At 41.3% G+C, this 19,445-nt stretch overlaps 1 protein-coding gene and 2 long non-coding RNA genes across 4 annotated transcripts in view; 1 reads left to right on the forward strand and 2 right to left on the reverse strand.

The window, feature by feature from the left end:
• The window catches only part of LOC138971533 (SH3 domain-containing YSC84-like protein 1), a 36,221-nt gene extending 17,052 nt beyond the window's left edge, over positions 1-19,169 (reverse strand). Inside the window, exon 1 of one of the 2 annotated variants that reach the window (XM_070344278.1) lies at positions 19,092-19,169. Coding sequence is in view for 1 of the 2 variants with exons in the window: in XM_070344279.1 (XP_070200380.1) it covers positions 19,092-19,104 (13 nt within the window). In the remaining variant the exon portion in view is untranslated. The remainder of the gene's footprint in view (positions 1-19,091) is intronic. The other variant, XM_070344279.1, reaches the window with a different exon arrangement.
• LOC138971530 (uncharacterized) lies at positions 8,584-14,691 on the forward strand. The gene is made up of 5 exons (XR_011457282.1): positions 8,584-9,474; positions 10,019-10,103; positions 10,253-10,322; positions 11,020-11,098; positions 13,008-14,691. It is a non-coding gene; the product is annotated as an uncharacterized lncRNA (long non-coding RNA).
• Positions 11,960-18,059, reverse strand: LOC138971531 (uncharacterized). Its single transcript, XR_011457283.1, has 3 exons — positions 15,835-18,059; positions 15,099-15,223; positions 11,960-12,421 (listed from the first exon to the last, which is right to left on the reverse strand). It is a non-coding gene; the product is annotated as an uncharacterized lncRNA (long non-coding RNA).
• Positions 19,170-19,445: the final 276 nt, after the last annotated feature.

The raw sequence follows: 19,445 nt of genomic DNA on the forward strand, positions 1-19,445 counted from the left end.
GGCAGCAGGGGATGAAGCGTCTTGCTAAGCATGAACGTCGTCAGTGAGTCACCTTCAGGTTTCTTTCTGTCAACGTTAAAGTCTCCGAGGCACACATGGCGAACAGTGGAGGGCAGGCTGTCGAGCGTTTCAGTCAGAACCTGTTGCAGTACTCCCCTTGGAGTCCGCGGTGATTTATACACCGCGGTCACGAGGGTCTGTTTATGTTCCTTCTCAACGGAGACAGTGGTGACTTCAACATGACCTTGGTTCTTTACTAGGGTATCAACCACCACTGAACACTGAACCCCAGATTTAACATACACGGCAGTGCCATACGGAGAGCATGAGCGTTCAAAGACACAATCAAATCCAGAAAACTGAACACCGCCTGGGATCAAAACCCGTGTCTCAACAAAGCAAAGGATATCTGCTGTCATGAGGCTTGCATCGCCGCACATTGTCATGTGGTGTTTTGGCAACGACTGCACGTTATGAAAACCAATTTTCAGCTCCGGCCCATCGTGTTCGTCAAGGAACTGTATGCATGGAATAATCGGACGATGCTTGCGGAGTCTGGCCATTTCCAACACGACCTTGTCTGTTGCACTTGGCTCGCTGGGCGGGTGGAGTTCACCAACGAGGTACAGGCCTTCGGCAGTCTTTGCCCTGCTACAGGCCACGTACAGCGATGCTCGTTTCATGCTGCGAGTGAGGTGAACGGCAACACGAGAGTACGTGTCACCCTGGCTCTTGTGAATCGTGATGGCCATCGCCGGTACAAGAGGAAACTGTTTTCTCAGAATCTGCAGGTTTCCTCCACCTTGTTTGCGTCGGGCCACACGACAGACATAGTCTACAGGTGTCCACGTGTTCGAAACATTCAGATTCTTTGCCGCCCGTTTGTTGTTTCCTCGCATTGTCCGCCCAACATCATGATCGTCAAATTCAATCCACACTCTGACAGGTTTCCGTTCAGTACCAGACTTTGACAACTGTATCAGTCGAAGTCTTCCAGTGGCCCCATTGACAAGACCGTCTGCAGTATCGACATTGTTGGTCATCATGTACCTGCCACTCACCTTCAGTGTTAGCTTATAGGGCAAGCCGTACGTCTCATTGGTTCGTAGACTGCTGACGTATTCCTTGAACTTTTGTTTCATGGATTCCGATGCGTCGCCTTGGCACGTGTCAAGAGCGTGGAATGTTGCTCCCTGGGTATCCAGCTTCCTGAGAGCGTCTTCGTTAAACTTGTCCACTGCTTCGTTGGTCTGGAACAAGTGAAGCACGTCTTCTGGAACGTCCTCTGGCTGAACCTGCCGGCTTTTCAACAGATTCTTCTCCTCTTCTGTCAGTTTGCCCTTTACGAGATTTCCAAGTGCTCTTGCAAAAAGAAGGTCGTTCCGCTGCCTCATGATTTCCGTGAGCTCCAACAGCCTAAACTTTTCCCACAAAACTGGACCAACCAGCTCGGCGTACGCATCCCTCGCACGTGGACTTGCAAAAGGAAAACTGTCTCCCACAGGCGGCAGCTGATTCAAGTCCCCGACGACTAGAACAGAAATCCCCCCAAACGGATCTTTTGACCGAAAAATTTGACACAGTCTAGCGCTGATTGTGTTTAACATCTTTGCACCAACCATAGAAATCTCGTCGATGATGATGAGTTTCAAACTGTGCAGCTTGGTAGCTAGTGTGTTTGAAACATCAGAACCAAGTGCAGGCAGAGTACCGCTGTACTGAGTTAGTGGAAGACTCAACGCGGAGTGAAGAGTCATTCCGCCGATGTTGAAGGCAGCCTTTCCGGTGGGCGCACACAACAACACTACGAGATCATCGGGCTGAGCCCCCGGAATGGAACCGAAGTACCGGATTAGTGCTTGGTGAAGAACTTTAATTAAACGGCTCTTCCCAACACCAGCACCTCCACTGAGAAACTCATAGAGAGGCAGTTGACCGGTTTTGAACGCATGGACACAGTGCATTACATACTTACTTTGAGTTTTGTTTAGGGTCGACAGCAGCTGTTCAAACTCGTCTTCAGGGATACGACCTGGCGCAAGGAAACGATCAGCATCTTCTCGTCGAGCGGGTTGACCCACTTGCTCCATGACATCCACCTGCCGTCCCTGTTCGTCCTCCATGGCCTGGAAGTCTTCCTCTTCCGGTCCCATCTCTTCCGCGTCAAGATCTGCTGTGGGAACGACCTCCTCGATGACTTCATCATCTGCACCTCCAGCGTCCTGTTGGTCTAACGCCTCACGCACAGCTGTGTCACAGGTGGATACATACTTGCAGCGTACTCGACTGATGGAGTCTTCGTGGGTTTTGAACTTGGTTTCACGGTTGATGCTGATCAGATCCTGCTCTTCGTTTCGCCAGGGATGGAAAAGCATCAGTTGCTCTCTGTAGTAGTCATCTTCATCCTTCAGCTTGTTGAAGTTGCAGTAACGGATGACTTTTGACCACCGGCGCTTCGTGACAAATCCATGTCCATTGTTGAGCTTCACGCGCTGGTCTGTGTTCACATCACGGTCCGCTCTGTGCTCTTCGTCGTCATGCGGTTGATCATCAACGGGGTCTTTGCTGTTGATGTTGTAATCAGCCACAAACTCCGCCAACGACACGCCGTCCATACTCTCAGGGCGAGAGACGTACTTGTCAAGGAGTCCAGGACTCATCACGTCAGTGCTCTCAGGGTTCATTTCTTTCAGAATCTGCTGGGCTTTCAACATACGAACTCGCTTTTCCGGACGGCTAGTATTGATAAAGACACACGCACGGCTAGCCTGACTGACGGGCATACGTAGGAGATAGTAACATGTTTCCTGAGCAGATATTTCACTGCTGTTCAGGAAACAGTTGGCGACAGCACGAAGCTTTTCCCGGACACTGCCGTTTCCCTTTCTCACGTCAGCCACTGCGTTGCGCAGGAGAGCTGACATACCACGCTGTGATTTGCCAACATAGTTTATGATGTACATTACACATGCGTAGGGGTCAAGAACAAACTGGATGTCCATGTTTGCTCTCCACAAGGCCAGTATGTCCGGGTTGTAAGCATTGCTCCTTGTTTCTCCCAACCCTCTTTTCAAGAACAACTCTGCTCGTTTCAGAGTTGTTCGGATACACAGGAGATAATCATCTTCTGTGCATCCAAGCTCCTGCAGAAACTGAGCATGGGTAATGGTCGTGTGCTTTGGTAGGTCTTTCAAACGATCTTTCACTGACTGTGCAAGTTTTCTCAACCGTTCTTTCTCCTTGTCAGAAACCTCATCTAGTGTCAGAGGAGCTAGAATCCTAGTTTCAGACATGGGGAATTTCGGAATCTTGAACCTGCATATTTTTTCTTTGCCAGACTGCTTCAAGCAGGTGTGGCTGTGTTTGTGCTGCTGAAGCTTAACTTCTTCATGCAACGGTTCATTTTCCTGGGGCACGTGACAAGTGATGTGTCGGTCAATGAAACTCGTCACTTCACTTTCACCGTCTTCCTTCTCTGGGTCATACACAGGCGCATCTTTGATCCAGAGAAGACCATGGATATGCGGCGAGCCTCGGTGCTGAAACTCAACACGGTAGAAGAAATCAGTAATTTCCCCGAGAGGTCCATCAGCTGATCTCATGACAGTGTTGAATAGAGCACGGAACCTGTGGTCAAAGTATCGCGCACACGTGACAGGATCATCACGAATGAGTTCAGCTTTCTCTAGGAAAGTCCACTGTTCGATTTCTTCTGGCTCAGGGTCATCGTTCATCTCGATTCGGAAGAGGATGGCCAACAATTCTTTCCACTTAGTCTCAGCAGCAGACACAGTGAAGAAAAATGTTGGGCAACCAAGCTGCCGAACCATGGCCAGGAGTTCTTTCTTCTTTTCCTCCCAGAACGGGGGAGAACCTCTGACCGGTCTGAGAACATGGAAGCCTTGGTCAGTGCTCACCATATTCTCAACGGCTCCGTGTTCGAGAATATCGCGAGCAGTGTAAGACCTGTCCTGAGTTTTCTTCCTAAGACACGTTTGGACGGAGCTCGCAATTCGAATCATCTCCATTTTCTTGTATGAAAAGAAAAGTTTCGGAACTTTTGTCGCTCGTCTGTCATACCGACGCGCTTCGGACTTTGCAATTTCGGCGTAAGATACTGATTCTGGCTGCCCCCTTCTGTGACCGGCGTAAATTGTGGGGAAAGACAGTTCCTCACAATCTGCATCTAACACCACTGAAAGAGGTCTCTGTCCCTCTCCAGGGGCAAACCGTATTGCCTCATCGCAATCAAGCAAGGTTTCATCCACCCCTGGGTTGACCGGGTCATCGTTCACGGTCTCGTCCCATTCTTCTTCTTCCTGCGGTTTCTCAGCATTTGGATCATTTTCGTTTGCAGCGGGCGTAGGTGACGTTTCTCTTGCTGCAACAGGCTGGTTATCCTGCTCGACTCTGTCAATATCCGCACATCTGTCGGCCGGGTCTACAACAAACGGCTCTTCAACTAACGGATGCTCTTGAAGCCAATCATCTGTCAGAGTGGTCACTCCATGTTCTCGGAAGAGTGGTGTGTTAGCCAGACACCGAGCAGCTTCGTAAACAACACGTGGTCGTACTGTCTCGAAAATGTAGTGTCCCCGATAGCACATCTTTCGCATGAGTTTGATTTGGATCGTTTGTGCGTCGGAAAACGATCGTGGTAGAACCGAAACCGTAGTACTGACCTCAACCGGAACATTGACAACATTTCCCTTCAAACCATGCTGGCGATCTACACCCAACGACCGAATTTGCATGAACGGAATTCTTGGCGAAACGAGCCTTTCTTCCAGTTGCGTCAGACCTCGCAGTTGTGGCGGTAGCTCCGGAAACGCAAGACCGTTTGCCAAAGACAATCGCGGAACCTTTCCGTGTCGGACCGACTTGTAACATGTCCCGCAGAGCCATTGCTTTCCCTGAGAAGTAGGCACACAATGACAGTACGTTTTGAGAAAGTCGTGGGAAACACCCTGCCTAATCAAATCTTCTTCATTGTAATCCCTGACTGATTTTCGAAACCAAAGACTGCCACAGCATGTGCACACATAAGTTGGTCCTTCCGTAATGATACGCTGGTAATCATTCAGGTGTTTGTCTTTGTTTGCGCGGTCATTCTGAGCCAAATTGGGATTGTTCCCTTCAACGTTTTGTTCATTTTCACAAACAGCCATTTCGATCTCAGGTTGCCCTTCATCAGTCCGTTGATTCTCAAACGCTGCTCGTTTGTTGGGAACCGGAACATCACAATTATCACCAGCCTTTCTTTTGCGCTGTTCTGGTTTTCTTTGTGCTTGTTGTGGTTGCCTTTTCCTGTTCACTGATTCATCAGTTTCTGCAAGGCTTTTATCAGGACATGTTACAGATCGCCGTTGTCGTTTCTGTCCGCGCTCTTTCTGGGCATAATCTGAATCTTGTCGGTAAACACGTAGTCGTTCTTTGTTCGCGTGGTGTTCACGATCCGTGTACTGAATCTCTAATCTGACCGATGTCATTCTCTGCCGAGTTTGTTCTTTCTCGCGTTGGGAATAGTCGGCTTCTTGTCTTGTGACTGTCATTCTCTGCCGATTTGTGTCTTTCTCGCGTTGCGAATAGTCGGCTTCTTGTCTTGTGACTGTCATTCTCTGTCGATTTGTGTCTTTCTCGCGTTGCAAATAGTCGGCTTCTTGTCTTGTGACTGTCATTCTCTGCCGATTTGTGTCTTTCTCGCGTTGCGAATAGTCGGCTTCTTGTCTTGTGACTGTCATTCTCTGCCGATTTGTGTCTTTCTCGCGTTGCGAATAGTCGGCTTCTTGTCTTGTGACTGTCATTCTCTGCCGATTTGTGTCTTTCTCGCGTTGCAAATAGTCGGCTTCTTGTCTTGTGACTGTCATTCTCTGCCGATTTGTGTCTTTCTCGCGTTGCGAATAGTCGGCTTCTTGTCTTGTGACTGTCATTCTCTGCCGATTTGTGTCTTTCTCGCGTTGCGAATAGTCGGCTTCTTGTCTTGTGACTGTCATTCTCTGCCGATTTGTGTCTTTCTCGCGTTCGCAATATTCGGCGTTTTGTCTTGTGACTGTCTTTCTCTGCCGATTTATGTCTTTCTCGCGTTGCGAATAGTCGGCTTCTTGTCTTGTGACTGTCATTCTCTGCCGATTTGTGTCTTTCTCGCGTTCGCAATATTGGGCGTGTTGTCTTGTGACTGTCATTCTCTGCCGATTTGTGTCTTTCTCGCGTTCGCAATATTGGGCGTGTTGTCTTGTGACTGTCATTCTCTGCCGATTTATGTCTTTCTCGCGTTCGCAATATTCGGTGTTTTCTCTGCTGGATGCCATTCTTTGCCTATTTCTTTTATGTTCTTGGGCGGAACATTCTTGTTCGTGTCTTACTGAGGACATTCTCTGCCTATTGTGTGTACGCTCTAATTCGGCAGATGGGTTGTTGTTTCTGTTTCTGCACATGTTTGCTTGGTTTTTCATTTTTTGTGTTGTACGTTTTGAAGCACTTGTCGTAAATGAAACACCCGTACATAGGCTTAAAGTTGGTGTCGGCGAGACACTCTCATTGTCAGACATAATTTCGGAGACAGCGTTGACACAATGACTGTGATCGGTCTCGTCAATATTGTTTCCTTTTGACTGAGATTCATCCGCTGACTGTGACTGTTGATCTCTTTTTCTCTTTTCAGATTTTCTCACTAGGCTAGATTTTTTCTTTAGCCTGGGCATGTTTGTGTGTTTGACTGCTTGCTTGCTTGTTTACAGATACTATGGGTTAGGCCTACACGTAGTATTATGTACAGTACCCTGATGAAGAATAACGAAATGTGGGCACGTACCGTCTGTATTGACAATACTTACAGATACCTTGCACGTTGATCCACAGTCGCCTACTTACTTCAAATCCTGTCCTTCATTTGTAAAGAGTACGGCGATTTAAAACTGCCCTTCTCTCGCGACATGTCGTAGCTAATAAAACTGGCAAACGTTGAGATAGTTTGCTTGAGAAAAAAAACCTGTGCGGTTTACCATTTTGGACACAGGTGCTTAAAACCAAACGAGTCCCTGATACCTCAGGTTAGAATTACAGACATATATACGTTTGTTTTGGTTTTTTTTAGGCCACCAAGTGACTTAGTGTATGAGTGAGTGAGTGAGTGAGTGTGTGTGTGTGTGTATGTGTGTGTGTGTGTGTGTGTATGTGTGTGTGTGTGTGTGTGTGTGCGTGGTACATCAGCAATCACAATTCAAGCATAGATTAAAAGCATTGAAACCCATTCATGAGTTGATGAAGAAGCTAGTCCATGCATGTTTGATGTCTATATTGGAACACGCAGATAAGACGCAAAGCGATTGTTTTGACAATGTATCAATGCAGATTGTGTTTGTATGTAGTTTGTTTCTTTTCAAGAGCCATTTTGAATTATATTTAAGACGCCTGTATCGTGAGACTTGATTATGAAATTGGCATGACGCGTAAGTTGTTGACACTGTACTCTCCGTTTCGCACGTTTTTATCGTGGAGCGAAGAACGAAAGAACTGCTGAATTTGGGAAGTACACTCGCACACACGCACACACACACACACACACACACAACACACACACACACACATACACAGACACAGACACACACACACACACACACACACACACACACACACACACACATTTCACTGTGAAAGAGCGAATGCGACTTCTGTCACCCCCACCCCACCCCCGGCTATCTCTCGCTCTCTCTCTCTCTCTCTCTCTCTCTCTCTCTGTCTCTCTCTCCCTCCGCTCGCTCACATGTGTGTGTCTTTGTCCGCCTGCTGTGAAATCAAAAGTGATAGAGTGAGGGGTTAAACAGTGCAAGCCTACTTTAGCGCGGTAGTGGTTACGCTATGCTGCATAGCACGCTTTTCTGTACCTCTCTTCGTTTTAACTTTCTGAGCGTGTTTTTAATCCAAACATATCATATCTATATTTTTTTGGAATCAGGAACCGACAAGGAATAAGATGGAAGTGTTTTTAAATTGATTTGGACAATTTAATTTTGATAATAATTTTTATATATTTAATTTTCAGAGCTTGTTTTTAATCCGAATATAACATATTTATATGTTTTTGGAATCAGCAAATGATGGAGAATAAGACAAACGTAAATTTGGATCGTTTTATAAATTTTTATTTTTTTTAACAATTTTCAGATGTTTAATGACCAAAGTCATTAATTAATTTTTAAGCCACCAAGCTGAAATGCAATACCGAAGTCCGGGCTTCGTCGAAGATTACTTGACCAAAATTTCAACCAATTTGGTTGAAAAATGAGGGCGTGACAGTGCCGCCTCAACTTTCACGAAAAGCCGGATATGACGTCATCAAAGACATTTATCAAAAAAATGAAAAAAACGTTCGGGGATTTCATACCCAGGAACTCTCATGTCAAATTTCATAAAGATCGGTCCAGTAGTTTAGTCTGAATCGCTCTACACACACACACACACACACACACAGACACACACACACACACACACACACACACACACACGCACATACACCACGACCCTCGTTTCGATTCCCCCTCGATGTTAAAATATTTAGTCAAAACTTGACTAAATATAAAAAGATAATAAACTATGTTGACGGCAATTTTTACTCATACATGTAACTTAACACCGAATAATCCCTTAGTCTATGATTATGTTTGTGTTATGTGACATTCAAACACATGTTTAAAAAAAATGCTTGTACTAAATGATCCACTCTTTGAACATTATAGTGTGCAATTAGTGTGCACAAAAATGTGAAATTCTTCAAGATACGTTTGAAAGTAACTTTACACAAAACCTATGGTGTCATGTTACATGCAAACACCTTTAATCTATTTTGAAGCATTAAACAGTTTGAAAAGCAAAATTGTTGACTGTTTCCATCCAGTCACCTTTCAAAGTGGGATGGAACCAGTCAATGAAATCCTGAGTTCATCTTAGCAATGCCATTTGAAAATGTCAGTATGACTGCAGGTACATAACATGCATTTATCGTGTTAAAGTGTAACTAAACAAGCAAAAAGGAAAAACATCGTTCAGCAACCTTTACACTTTGATATGAAGAAGGGCCTCATATACTGTCGAACTGCGAAAAAAAAAAAAATTCTCTCACTCGGACACTGTTTGACGGACATGTGAAGTGCGCGCCAGGAACGACAATCTTCTTAGTTTGCCTGATTAATGCCCTTAATTTTTGGTTCTGGTACTTTCAGTTCCGGCTGTTGTCATCAATCTACCAAAATAAAAGATCAAACGGAGTTTTCGATTTTTATTTCATGGTTCAGAAAAATATTGCTTATTTTCTGAAGTCAACCGTTTTAGCAAATCTTTCTTTGATTCTTAAAAGTCATTTCAGATTTTTGTAAAATAGTTAACGGTTAGTAATTACCAATATATCGTAAACAAACATATCGATAGGTTTTGGTAAGAAGACACAAGTGCGATGAATGTGGTACCAGTATTTTTGTGGTAAGTAAGGATGCATTTCTTTGCTGTAAGCCCATTTACAATGCACATTTAATCTGTTTAGCAACATAAACGAAAGCATGGTACAGTGCCGCTTGTTTGTGGTCTATCTTTTCGCGGCAGATGCGTAACAATTAGGGTCTCAGTTGGAAAAAGCTGCTCGGAACCAGAGCAGATTTGGCTTGGGTTCTTTGAGTGTGAATGATCGACGAGTGGCTTGACATTTTTAACGAATCATTACTGTAGCCTACTTGAAATCATCATCTGTTTCTGAATTTGTCATCAGTTATGATTGAGCAGTCTCATAGGAATCGTCCATAAAATGTTAAACCGAAAAAGGGCAGACGATTCTGAATCACACAGGCTGCTGTACAAAATCAGATCTAAAACGATATTTTGAACTGCGACGTCTGCGTAAATGCCCTGTAACAAAATACCTTGTCCTGGTCATGTGTATACACATCAGCTTCTATTGGGAAGATCAGTATTTTATATTAATCACAAATACAAGATTAGAAATAGTTCTGAAGATCGCCTTTGATTTCAGTTTCAGCGGCAAACTAGCAGATCTGTCCAAACCGGCATCGTTTCATGGTTGAAACTTGAATAATCCCAAATAGATCTGAGTGGGGGTAAGTTTTATAGTATTTCAATTTTTTACGGCAGTTTTATTTAAAGATAGTGTAGTGGATGTCTCTGGTTATATGAATTTTTTGTTGTAATATTAAAATGATTGTTCTTTATTTACACAATTGAATAATTTGTATTTATTTGTTTGCAGATGACTGCATACTGAGTGCTCCAAGAACATACGCCTGCTGGCATTTTGTGTCTTTTCTGAAGACGTCGAGGCAAGCAGAAGTCACGGTCCTGGCCACACACACACAATGCCATGAACAAGAAATGATATTTTTTCATGGGCATATCCAGTATTAAAACTTTATTACCATGCAAACGCAACAATTAGGATAATTTAGAGAAGGTCATCGGTCACACACACACACACACACACTGGGCGGATCCGGAGGGGGGTTCCGGAATTTCCGGACCACTTAGGAGCCGGCCTTTGTATTCTAAGTGACGATTTTGGAAAGAAGTTGGCTAATTAGTTTGCTCAGGTTGCGCCAGATCGATCAATTGTCCTTGTTGTGATTCAAATTTTTCTTCTTAATATATTTACTTTTTTGGAAGGTGTATTGGGGGATGTTTCTTGGCTCAGATTGATACATTTTCCTTGTTTTTATCAACATTTGTCGGACCCCCCCCCCCCCCCCCCCCCCAAGGAGGTTGAACGCTTCGCGTCTTCAACTAAACGCTTCGCGTCGTCAAATTGTCCCTAAAAGAAATTTGGAAGCTCCCCCTTAAAAATGATGTGATCCGCCCCTGCACACACACAAACACACACAAATAGAGAAGTAATAAATGGATACAGTTTTTCTTTATTTAAATTACAATCAGATGTGGTCGTAGAACAGGCACTGTAAACAAAACCTAGCATGATATACCACTTGTGTGATGTTTCGGTCAATATCTTTATTTTCCTTTCAGAAATACATTGGCGTTTTGAATGTCAAGGGAAGTGATACAAATGCTGCAGCGGGCTATCAAGAACGCGAAGGCAAACAAGGTAAATACCTACTTCTGACATTAGTTTACTTATTAACTCTTTCTATACTGGCCATTATCTTCCCAGTCTCTCCCCAGAAACTGGCCATTTGCATGGGTTTGCAAAAAAATTCTCAAAAATAAACAAAACAAGATGCAGCCTTCAAACTCATAGGTTTTATTGTGAATATATTGCTAAAACATATGCCAAAGTTTGGTTTCATTGTTGTGAAAAAAAATAAAAATATGATGTCCAGAAGTTATGGGTATATTTTACGCAATACGAAAAAGGGGGTATGTATTTTGACTTAGAAGCATTTTTTCTTATGAAGGCTCTGTTTGCAACAAAACTGTTTCTGTTTACTTGTATGAAGATTGTGCTAACACAAAAACATAACAAATACCAACTGATTTTCCATTTGGTGGTCATGTAAGCATTGTGAACATGTCCGAAAAATCTGATCACACACCATGTGGTCGACATGCAGACCTGAACGGCCAGTGTATGGTGGCAGAGTTGGAAAATAGGAAAAGTCTTGATGCCAATCCTTCATCAAAAACCGAAGAAAATCTTCATTGTAATAAGTTTGCTTTATTCTAAATCAAACGACTAGGATAGATGACAGACACAACGACAAACACATTCAATTCTATGTAAAACAGTTGCTGCTGCTGCTGTCTGTTCTTGTCACGACATCTCGCCGTTTTTTCCCTCCTGATTCTGAGAAGAAGCTGTTTAATTGTGATATCAGGCCTAGGAACCCCTGATTTTCACTTGGAGCATTCTCAAAGAAACTTAGCGTATGTTAAGAAAAATGAGTGTACTCCACATTTTGTCTTTAGTTGTTCGTTGTCGTTGCATGTCTACCGTTCCACAGCCACCTACTATAAGTGCAAGTGTTAAATGACGTATTTCCACAAGACTGCTTGCAGAGAATCATGTGATGCCAATGACAGGTAAGGACATGTGGTAATACATACTACGTTTTGGAACCAGGGAAAATGCAGCACAAATTATTTATCAACCAAATTGATTGACTTGTGCACCATGACAAAAGTTTTCTTTGATCCATCAAAGGTCTTTTGCCAGAAAAATTGCTCTGAACATCAAGTACTCTGCAATTTGTCACACATTTACATTATTGAAATAAAAAGAAAACACACCAGTAACCCCAGGTTAGGTACGTTAATATCTATAATCAATATCTCGGCACGTTACTGCCTTCTTCGGGATGGTAAGCTGAACATTATTGAACAAAATAATCGGTTTAGATTGTATACTTTGATTCCTGAACGAAGAAGCAGAGGTACTGCATACAACTAGGACTGTAATATCAGCTTTTGCCTGAAACACACACACATACACTTATAAAATTAATGCAATGTCATTGTATGAAGCCAGAACAATCACTAACTTACATAGTTGGTCACACAATTACCCATCACTGAACAATAAATCGAAGTCGGGTGGATTCAATGACTAAAGCAGTAAAGGCTTTGAAAAAACCCTCATCACAAAACATCCCCCCCCCCCCAAAAAAAAATAAAATAAAAAAAATGAAATAAAACAGGTTGTGTATATAGCGCAGTAAACACCATGCAGGTACAAGCAAAGATTTGACAGTGATTATCCTTGTTTTATATAGCACACATTTTCTAGTTTTAATCTCTCTCTCTCTCTCTCTCTCTCTCTCTCTCTCTCTCTCTCTGGAAAGTAATTTATTGACCTGTGGGTTATTTGCGTTTGTATACACATTGGTGATTCGTAAACTATGTTGAAAGAGATTGTCAAACAATATTATTATGGGGTGTCTTAAAAAAAAATGTATATCAACAAAATCTGTCATTATTATCAGGCACACGGTTTTAACAAAGCTGTGTCACGGAATGCAACATAAGTGGCTTAAAAAGTCGTGTTTTTGTGTGTGCAGGATATTCGCTAGGACAGGACCTCAAGCTGAACCACACAACAGCGATGCATTCTTCCATGGCTTCCACAAAAGTCTTTCACCTATAGCGGGCATTGCATACAGATAGTCCAAAGAGGGTTAGGGTTACCCTAACCCTCCTTTTTAAAAATTCTTTAGACCAATTATCCCTCTGTTCCCATGTTAAACATGGAATAATTCTGGACAAATGCGAGGACGTTAGCTTTTTCTTATTTTATTTTTTTATCATTTTACTTATCATTAAAACTTGTTTAGATTTCGATTCGTAAACCATTTACAGTAATCCTTTGTTTTTTAACTTTGTTCATCTTACCACAGTCACTTCGTTGTGTAGATTTATCATTAAATTTGTTACCATTATGCAGGAAAAATGTAGAATAAAACCAGGAGAGCTTTCGGTAGAAGATATTTCCTGTGTCAAAAGTTAATGCTTATTCTGATTGATGGGTGCTCCAAACTAAGTTATTTTGACTGCCTTATTCGAATTCATTTCCAAGACAGGGCTGAGAAGTGGAGAAGATTAGGAGAGTATCGTAAAAATTGTCTGGGTGTTTATGCAAAACTTTCGAATATGTCAGATTTTACTTTAGAGATTTTAAATACTGTTAACTGACAGAAATGCTATAACTTCTACACCAATTGACTGGATAACTTCATATTCAGCATACTTAAACTTGATTTTATGCATGTGCAGTTCACAAAGTGGCAAATTTGTAGGTTAAATTATCTAACTTTTGCATCCCCAATGACACCAACGCTTTCGTGTCTGAGGATTGCCCTGAACCTAGCTGTAACTGCATGCTTTCTTCAGGTCATCGATAGCCTGGGGGTTGAAGGGGGTGTTTTTACATACTCAGACATTCAAAATAATCAAAAAGGTAAAAGCCTGAAGGGTTTAAATTAGGTAAAAATGGCTACCGCTCAATGTCAAAACTCGTTCTGTTTAGTCGACCCCCGAATTTGGAGAAAAAAATTAAAATTGCACAAAAGTCAGACCATTCAATTTACAAAATTGCCACTTACTGGAAAGGCAGAACATAAACTGAAGTTAATGAACACCATATATAAAATAATTGGTTCAACAGATGCAGAAGTAATTTGCATGGTTGTGGGTGTCCTTTTTAGGGGGGTCAACCCTGTAGAAGAGTCGATTTTCTTTAATTATCAATCCGTAATATATTGTTTGTTATGCATACAAGATTAACATTGACAAATACTTCAAGACTCCTCATTGATCTTAAGAAATGTTGTGTTTTTTTTTGTTACTGACTGATTCACTTTCTATTCACTTTACTCTACATAAGTCACGACAAGAAAAGCAAGGGAGGTAATTTCTTCGGAAGAGGTAATTCTCTCCCATCAGAACGATTGTTGTAGTTTGTTTGATTTTGTTCCCTTCTAATAAGTATTATTTAAAATAGATCTTTACATCTTGATGTGAAAGGCGCAGTACCCCCCTCCCCCCAGGATGTTAAATTCTAGGTTGTGTCCATGTAAAATCCTGATCCTAGTCAAGATCCGTGTTGGTTTTTCATGCAACTGTGCCTCTTTATGCCACTCAATTAGACATACTTTGCAATCCATAATTGCACGAAACTAAGTACAGGAAATACGTTGTTGTCGTGTTTTTAATATTACATAATGAAATAAAAAATGTCACAACTGGTTTCGTGTTGGGCTTTCTTTCTCTGTCTGAATCTCATAATTACTTCCTTCTGAGGCCTGAAATGTGTTGCAGGCATACTTCAGCTTACATTTATTGTTACAATTTTTGTGGATATGTTATTAAGTGTGTCTGTGTTTCTATCATTCGTTATCAGTGCACATGGTTAAAAAAAAAAGCACACGTCAAAGTAATTACCCTTCATCATTATCAAAACATGCAGATACAGGTAATAAATATTTGTGATACTTTAAACAAATACAATGTTTGTTTGTTGCGTCTTTTCTTTTTTTCAGAGCAAACACACATCGTATTTGTTCAAACGTGTATATTCTGCACTTTCTAATACCCTGCATGGATCTCCAAATCAAGAATAATGAAAAGTCGTCTAATAGCCCTGCAGCACTCACACGAACATGATAGAAGCTTGCATGTCATGCACCCAGGCTCGCTGTCTTCGGCTAAAAGAGCTTACCGTTGGATCTTCGCTCAGACAAATGTAGCTGTCTTGTCCACTTGCTCCTGTCGCATAGATCTGCAATGTGCAACATCATCTTTGATTAATAAGTCTGAGGCACAGACAAACACACACGCGCGCACATTTGCGAGAGAATGCACGTCAGTCTATTCAATCAAACAGTATAAAAACATACCACAGACGTGGTGGTGGAAACTGGACATTCGCCGTATAACAAACTCAAGAGATTCATTTGTGTGTGTATGTTTAATCAAAAGTTCATCTTGGGCACATTCAGTCTGTATTGTAACAGGACCATCCCGTAAAAACTTCGAACAGATCTATTAAATTCTGAAATCCTTGACAAGTTTTTTTTCCAATCATCTGTATCTGACCGAAGTAAAAAAAAATAAAAATCAGCCAGTACACGCATCTACCCCCTCACACGACAATACATATGTGGCGAAAAAAGGAATCGAGAGGGGGGGAACAAGGAATAAATTAGATCCAGAAATAATTCCACTTCATCATTCCAAAATTCAAGTGTGAAGTGATCGGATACTGTGGTAAAGATACGTGTTTAGTATCACAACTGAAAATACAAGCCCTAGGGTTTTAAATCAAGGAAACAATTAAAGTTAAGGAAAGATCAACAGAAATGTCGAGAATATGTAAAATATTGTACTTACAATCCGTTTCAGCATGCTCTTCGAATAATAATCTCCCAGTCAGCCCCGTGTTTACGACTTCGACAGGATGTTGCCTCTCACGCTGAGCCAGTACATTTGGAGTGAATTCAAAGGCCAGAGATGCAGTACAAGCACATTAGTTAGATCCAATTCATTTACATTGCTACCTTGCCCAATCTATGGCTATTTCTGTTGGTAACATCACTCATGTGGCAAGCAGTGCTTGTTGCCGACTCTGCTGGGACAGGCAGCAGACGATTTTATTTAGGAACCAAATTCTGATTGGTTAAAACATAAAACCGGAACTCAAAGTACCACTTGTTCTTTGGAAGTATCAAATCAAGAACAGATAAGCAGGTAAATCTGAAATGGGGTCAACACTTTTAAAAAATCGTAGTAAATCAGAAAACACAGTAAACGTTGGAAAAATCGTCCAGTATCGCTTCTACAGATCTATACTTGGACAAAACATAAAGCAATTCAGTAAAGCTGACACTTCAAAATGTCTGTTTAGTTACACTTTAAGTTACTTGCATGCACGTTTTTACTGCATGTAACATAATGCACAATTATAATTCAAATGTTACCATGAAGCAAACAATTCATTTGTATTAAAAAGCTCCTATTCAATAGATTTTGCTATACCAAACTTGTGTGATGAAAAATACATGAGTGTAACTTAACACCACTCTTTATGGAGTAAAGTTACATACAAACACATATATCACTAAAACATCCCTTGTGCAGGCGAAAACACAAACTGAAGTTAAAGATCGCCATTCAAAACGCATCATCTTGAAAAATCAGACAGGTACTTGCAGATTCAGTTTCCATCAACAAGGTGATAGTTAGCATGTAACTTTACACGGGCATGTTGTCACTGTGATTGCGTTAGGTTACGTACGAACAGAACATTCAAACTTGGGTTTAAGATCGTACCGGGGCCATCCACATTCATCGAGAATGCAAATGTTCAGATTATTGCATATTTGTTTTCCTTTAAAATTTCCCCGATCTGAAATGAATGCAGCACTTGCTTGTACGTAACGTTAACGATATGTACTTTCGTGTTAAGTTACAATCACGCGTCAAGATGGTAAAAAAATGGTAAGTCGGAACAATTTTTTTTAATCCTTCGAGATCTCACAACACTACGTCCAAAATTGGTCTTCTCGCTAAAAAACATGTGAAAATCATTCTCCTAAAGCAAACATATTCACGCATGTAACATTAAAAACAGTAACACCAAAAGTAAGCATGGTCACTCACAAACATGTGCTCATAACAAATCAACAAACATTTTCCACAATTCCAAATGCGACTAAGATAACCCCTGCTAACACTGTTTTCACGTTCATGCCGTTGTTCATAAAAATGATAATGTATTTTGGTCACTTTACTTGCATTTCATGTCTTTCACTGACAAAACTGCATAAACGTAACCATAAACAGCAAAACTTACCTCATGCTTTTTCGCCACAATGATCCATCAATGCTTCGACCAAAACAGCATGTGGCCAGCTCTTTTGTAAACAATATTCAAAATGGCCGCCGCTTACGCAAAATCTCGTTCACGTCCTAGTGAGGGATCGTTTTTTGTTGCATGCGCGTAACATAACATTTACGCGGTTTTCAATTATTTTTTCCCTTGGACTGCTATGTAGAGTGGAATCAAGAAACCGCTTAAAGTCCTATGCCGAAATGAAGGCAGCGACAGAAGCTTTAAAATCATGCTGTTTCCCACCTACGCGAGACTTCCAACTCGTTGTTAAAATGAAGACGAACTCGGTACGAAAAACTAACGCGACGGTTACGCGCAAGCAGCCGTCCTTTGAACGCAATTATACACATCGCCGGTCATTCGTTCGTCCTGACAGTAAACCTGCATTGAACTGTTTTGTCTTTCATAACATGATATGATTGATTCAGTTTCAAATTGTCTCTGGTAAAGCGAACATGCAGCTTCAAAGTGTAGTGTGTGAATTGTGTCACGTTTCGCGTTTCGCCGACAACCGACTTTTTCGAACTAATCCACAGATATATAACTCAACAGACACAGATTTGAACACAAGAAGACATGCATATTGAAATCAACTTATTTTGAACAGATTAGAACAGGTTTGATTGAGGTGCATGTAGAATGGTTGCCTTTACAAGGCTAGTTTTGTGACCAACTCGTGATACAGGCACTCGACGCTCTGTTGTACTCTTGACCATATATATAGTTATATTTATTGATTTAAAGAGAGAGATAGGTTAAATGAAGATAAGATAAATGTTTATTTGCCAAGAGTGATACTGATAGAATAATCAAGCACTTTTATTTGTTTTTGAGACTGTGCCAAAAGGTCAGGTGTCATGTCTACTGTCCCGAATGACACACGATTGCTGACATTTCACCATTGCCAACAGAATAAACAAATAAGAAATAGGTAGAAAATGAATGTGAAAACTGACTTTAATTGTTGATCAGTATTTTCTATACCACTAACAAATAATCTACTTGCACATAGCTGTTTGGCAAATGTATGTTGCATGGGACACACTGACATGAAAGTGGAAGATGTTTTTCCCTCTAGAGAAACTACATATCAAGTTACACTTTTTGTGCTCTTCCATTCCAGTTGGCAATCAATTGTTAACGCATGTTATTAGAAAAAATAGAACGAAAACAGATTAGATAGAATGAAAAATGTACTGGTGATGTCATTTGGGACATACTGACATGAAAACGTCACCTTTTGGCACAGTCTCTTTTGCATCCAGCCCTTGCCCAAATTAGGGAACAATTAACGTAACAGAATTTACAATTAACCAACGAAATTAATATTGATAAACTAGAAATAGAATTAGTGAATACTTGCAGTTACATAGTAGAAAAAATCAAAAGTAATAAATTAATATTTATACTTTGTTTTTAAGGTGTTCGACTAGTTCATTCTTGAGAGAGAGAGAGAGAGAGAGAGAGAGAGAGAGAGAGAGAGAGAGAGAGAGAGAGAGAGAGAGAGAGAGAGAGGGAGAGAGAGGAGAGAGAGGAGAGAGAGAGGGAGAGAGAGGAGAGAGAGAGAGAGAGAGAGAGAGAGAGAGAGAGAGAGAGAGAGAGAGATGCGCATTAAATTTTGTCAACCGACAATAGTGAGAATATTGTCAAAGGCTTGTCAAAGATACACCGTACCAGTCCATTCCCACATACTAAGAAAATAGTGAATCCAATTGAAAGTACAGAAATCTCACAAACAAAACTTATCACAGCTTACAATACAACCGCATGTGACCACGCAAGATTCGTCTGCTCTGTGTTTGTGCTTCGTTGTTTACTTCCTCGTTAGAGTTACTTCCCGTTTAATAATGGAAGGAAAGCAAAAGTCTCATTCCTCAGAGAGCAGGAACTGATTACCTCCCTTCCACAGCAATCCTTTCATTTACACATGTAAATTATACTGATAGCAGCAAACAGTGTCACGTTTTCATATTTAGTATCACATTTGTTTGTGTTTCATACTAGAAATGAAGTATCACAGGTAGGATAACAGTTGTAATTTAAAAGTTTTCTGCTCCAAATTATTCCTTTATCATTCTTCTTCATATGTGAATCATTTGATCGTCGGTTT

This window comes from Littorina saxatilis, linkage group LG7, assembly GCF_037325665.1.
Source record: "Littorina saxatilis isolate snail1 linkage group LG7, US_GU_Lsax_2.0, whole genome shotgun sequence".
Classification (NCBI taxonomy): domain Eukaryota; kingdom Metazoa; phylum Mollusca; class Gastropoda; order Littorinimorpha; family Littorinidae; genus Littorina; species Littorina saxatilis.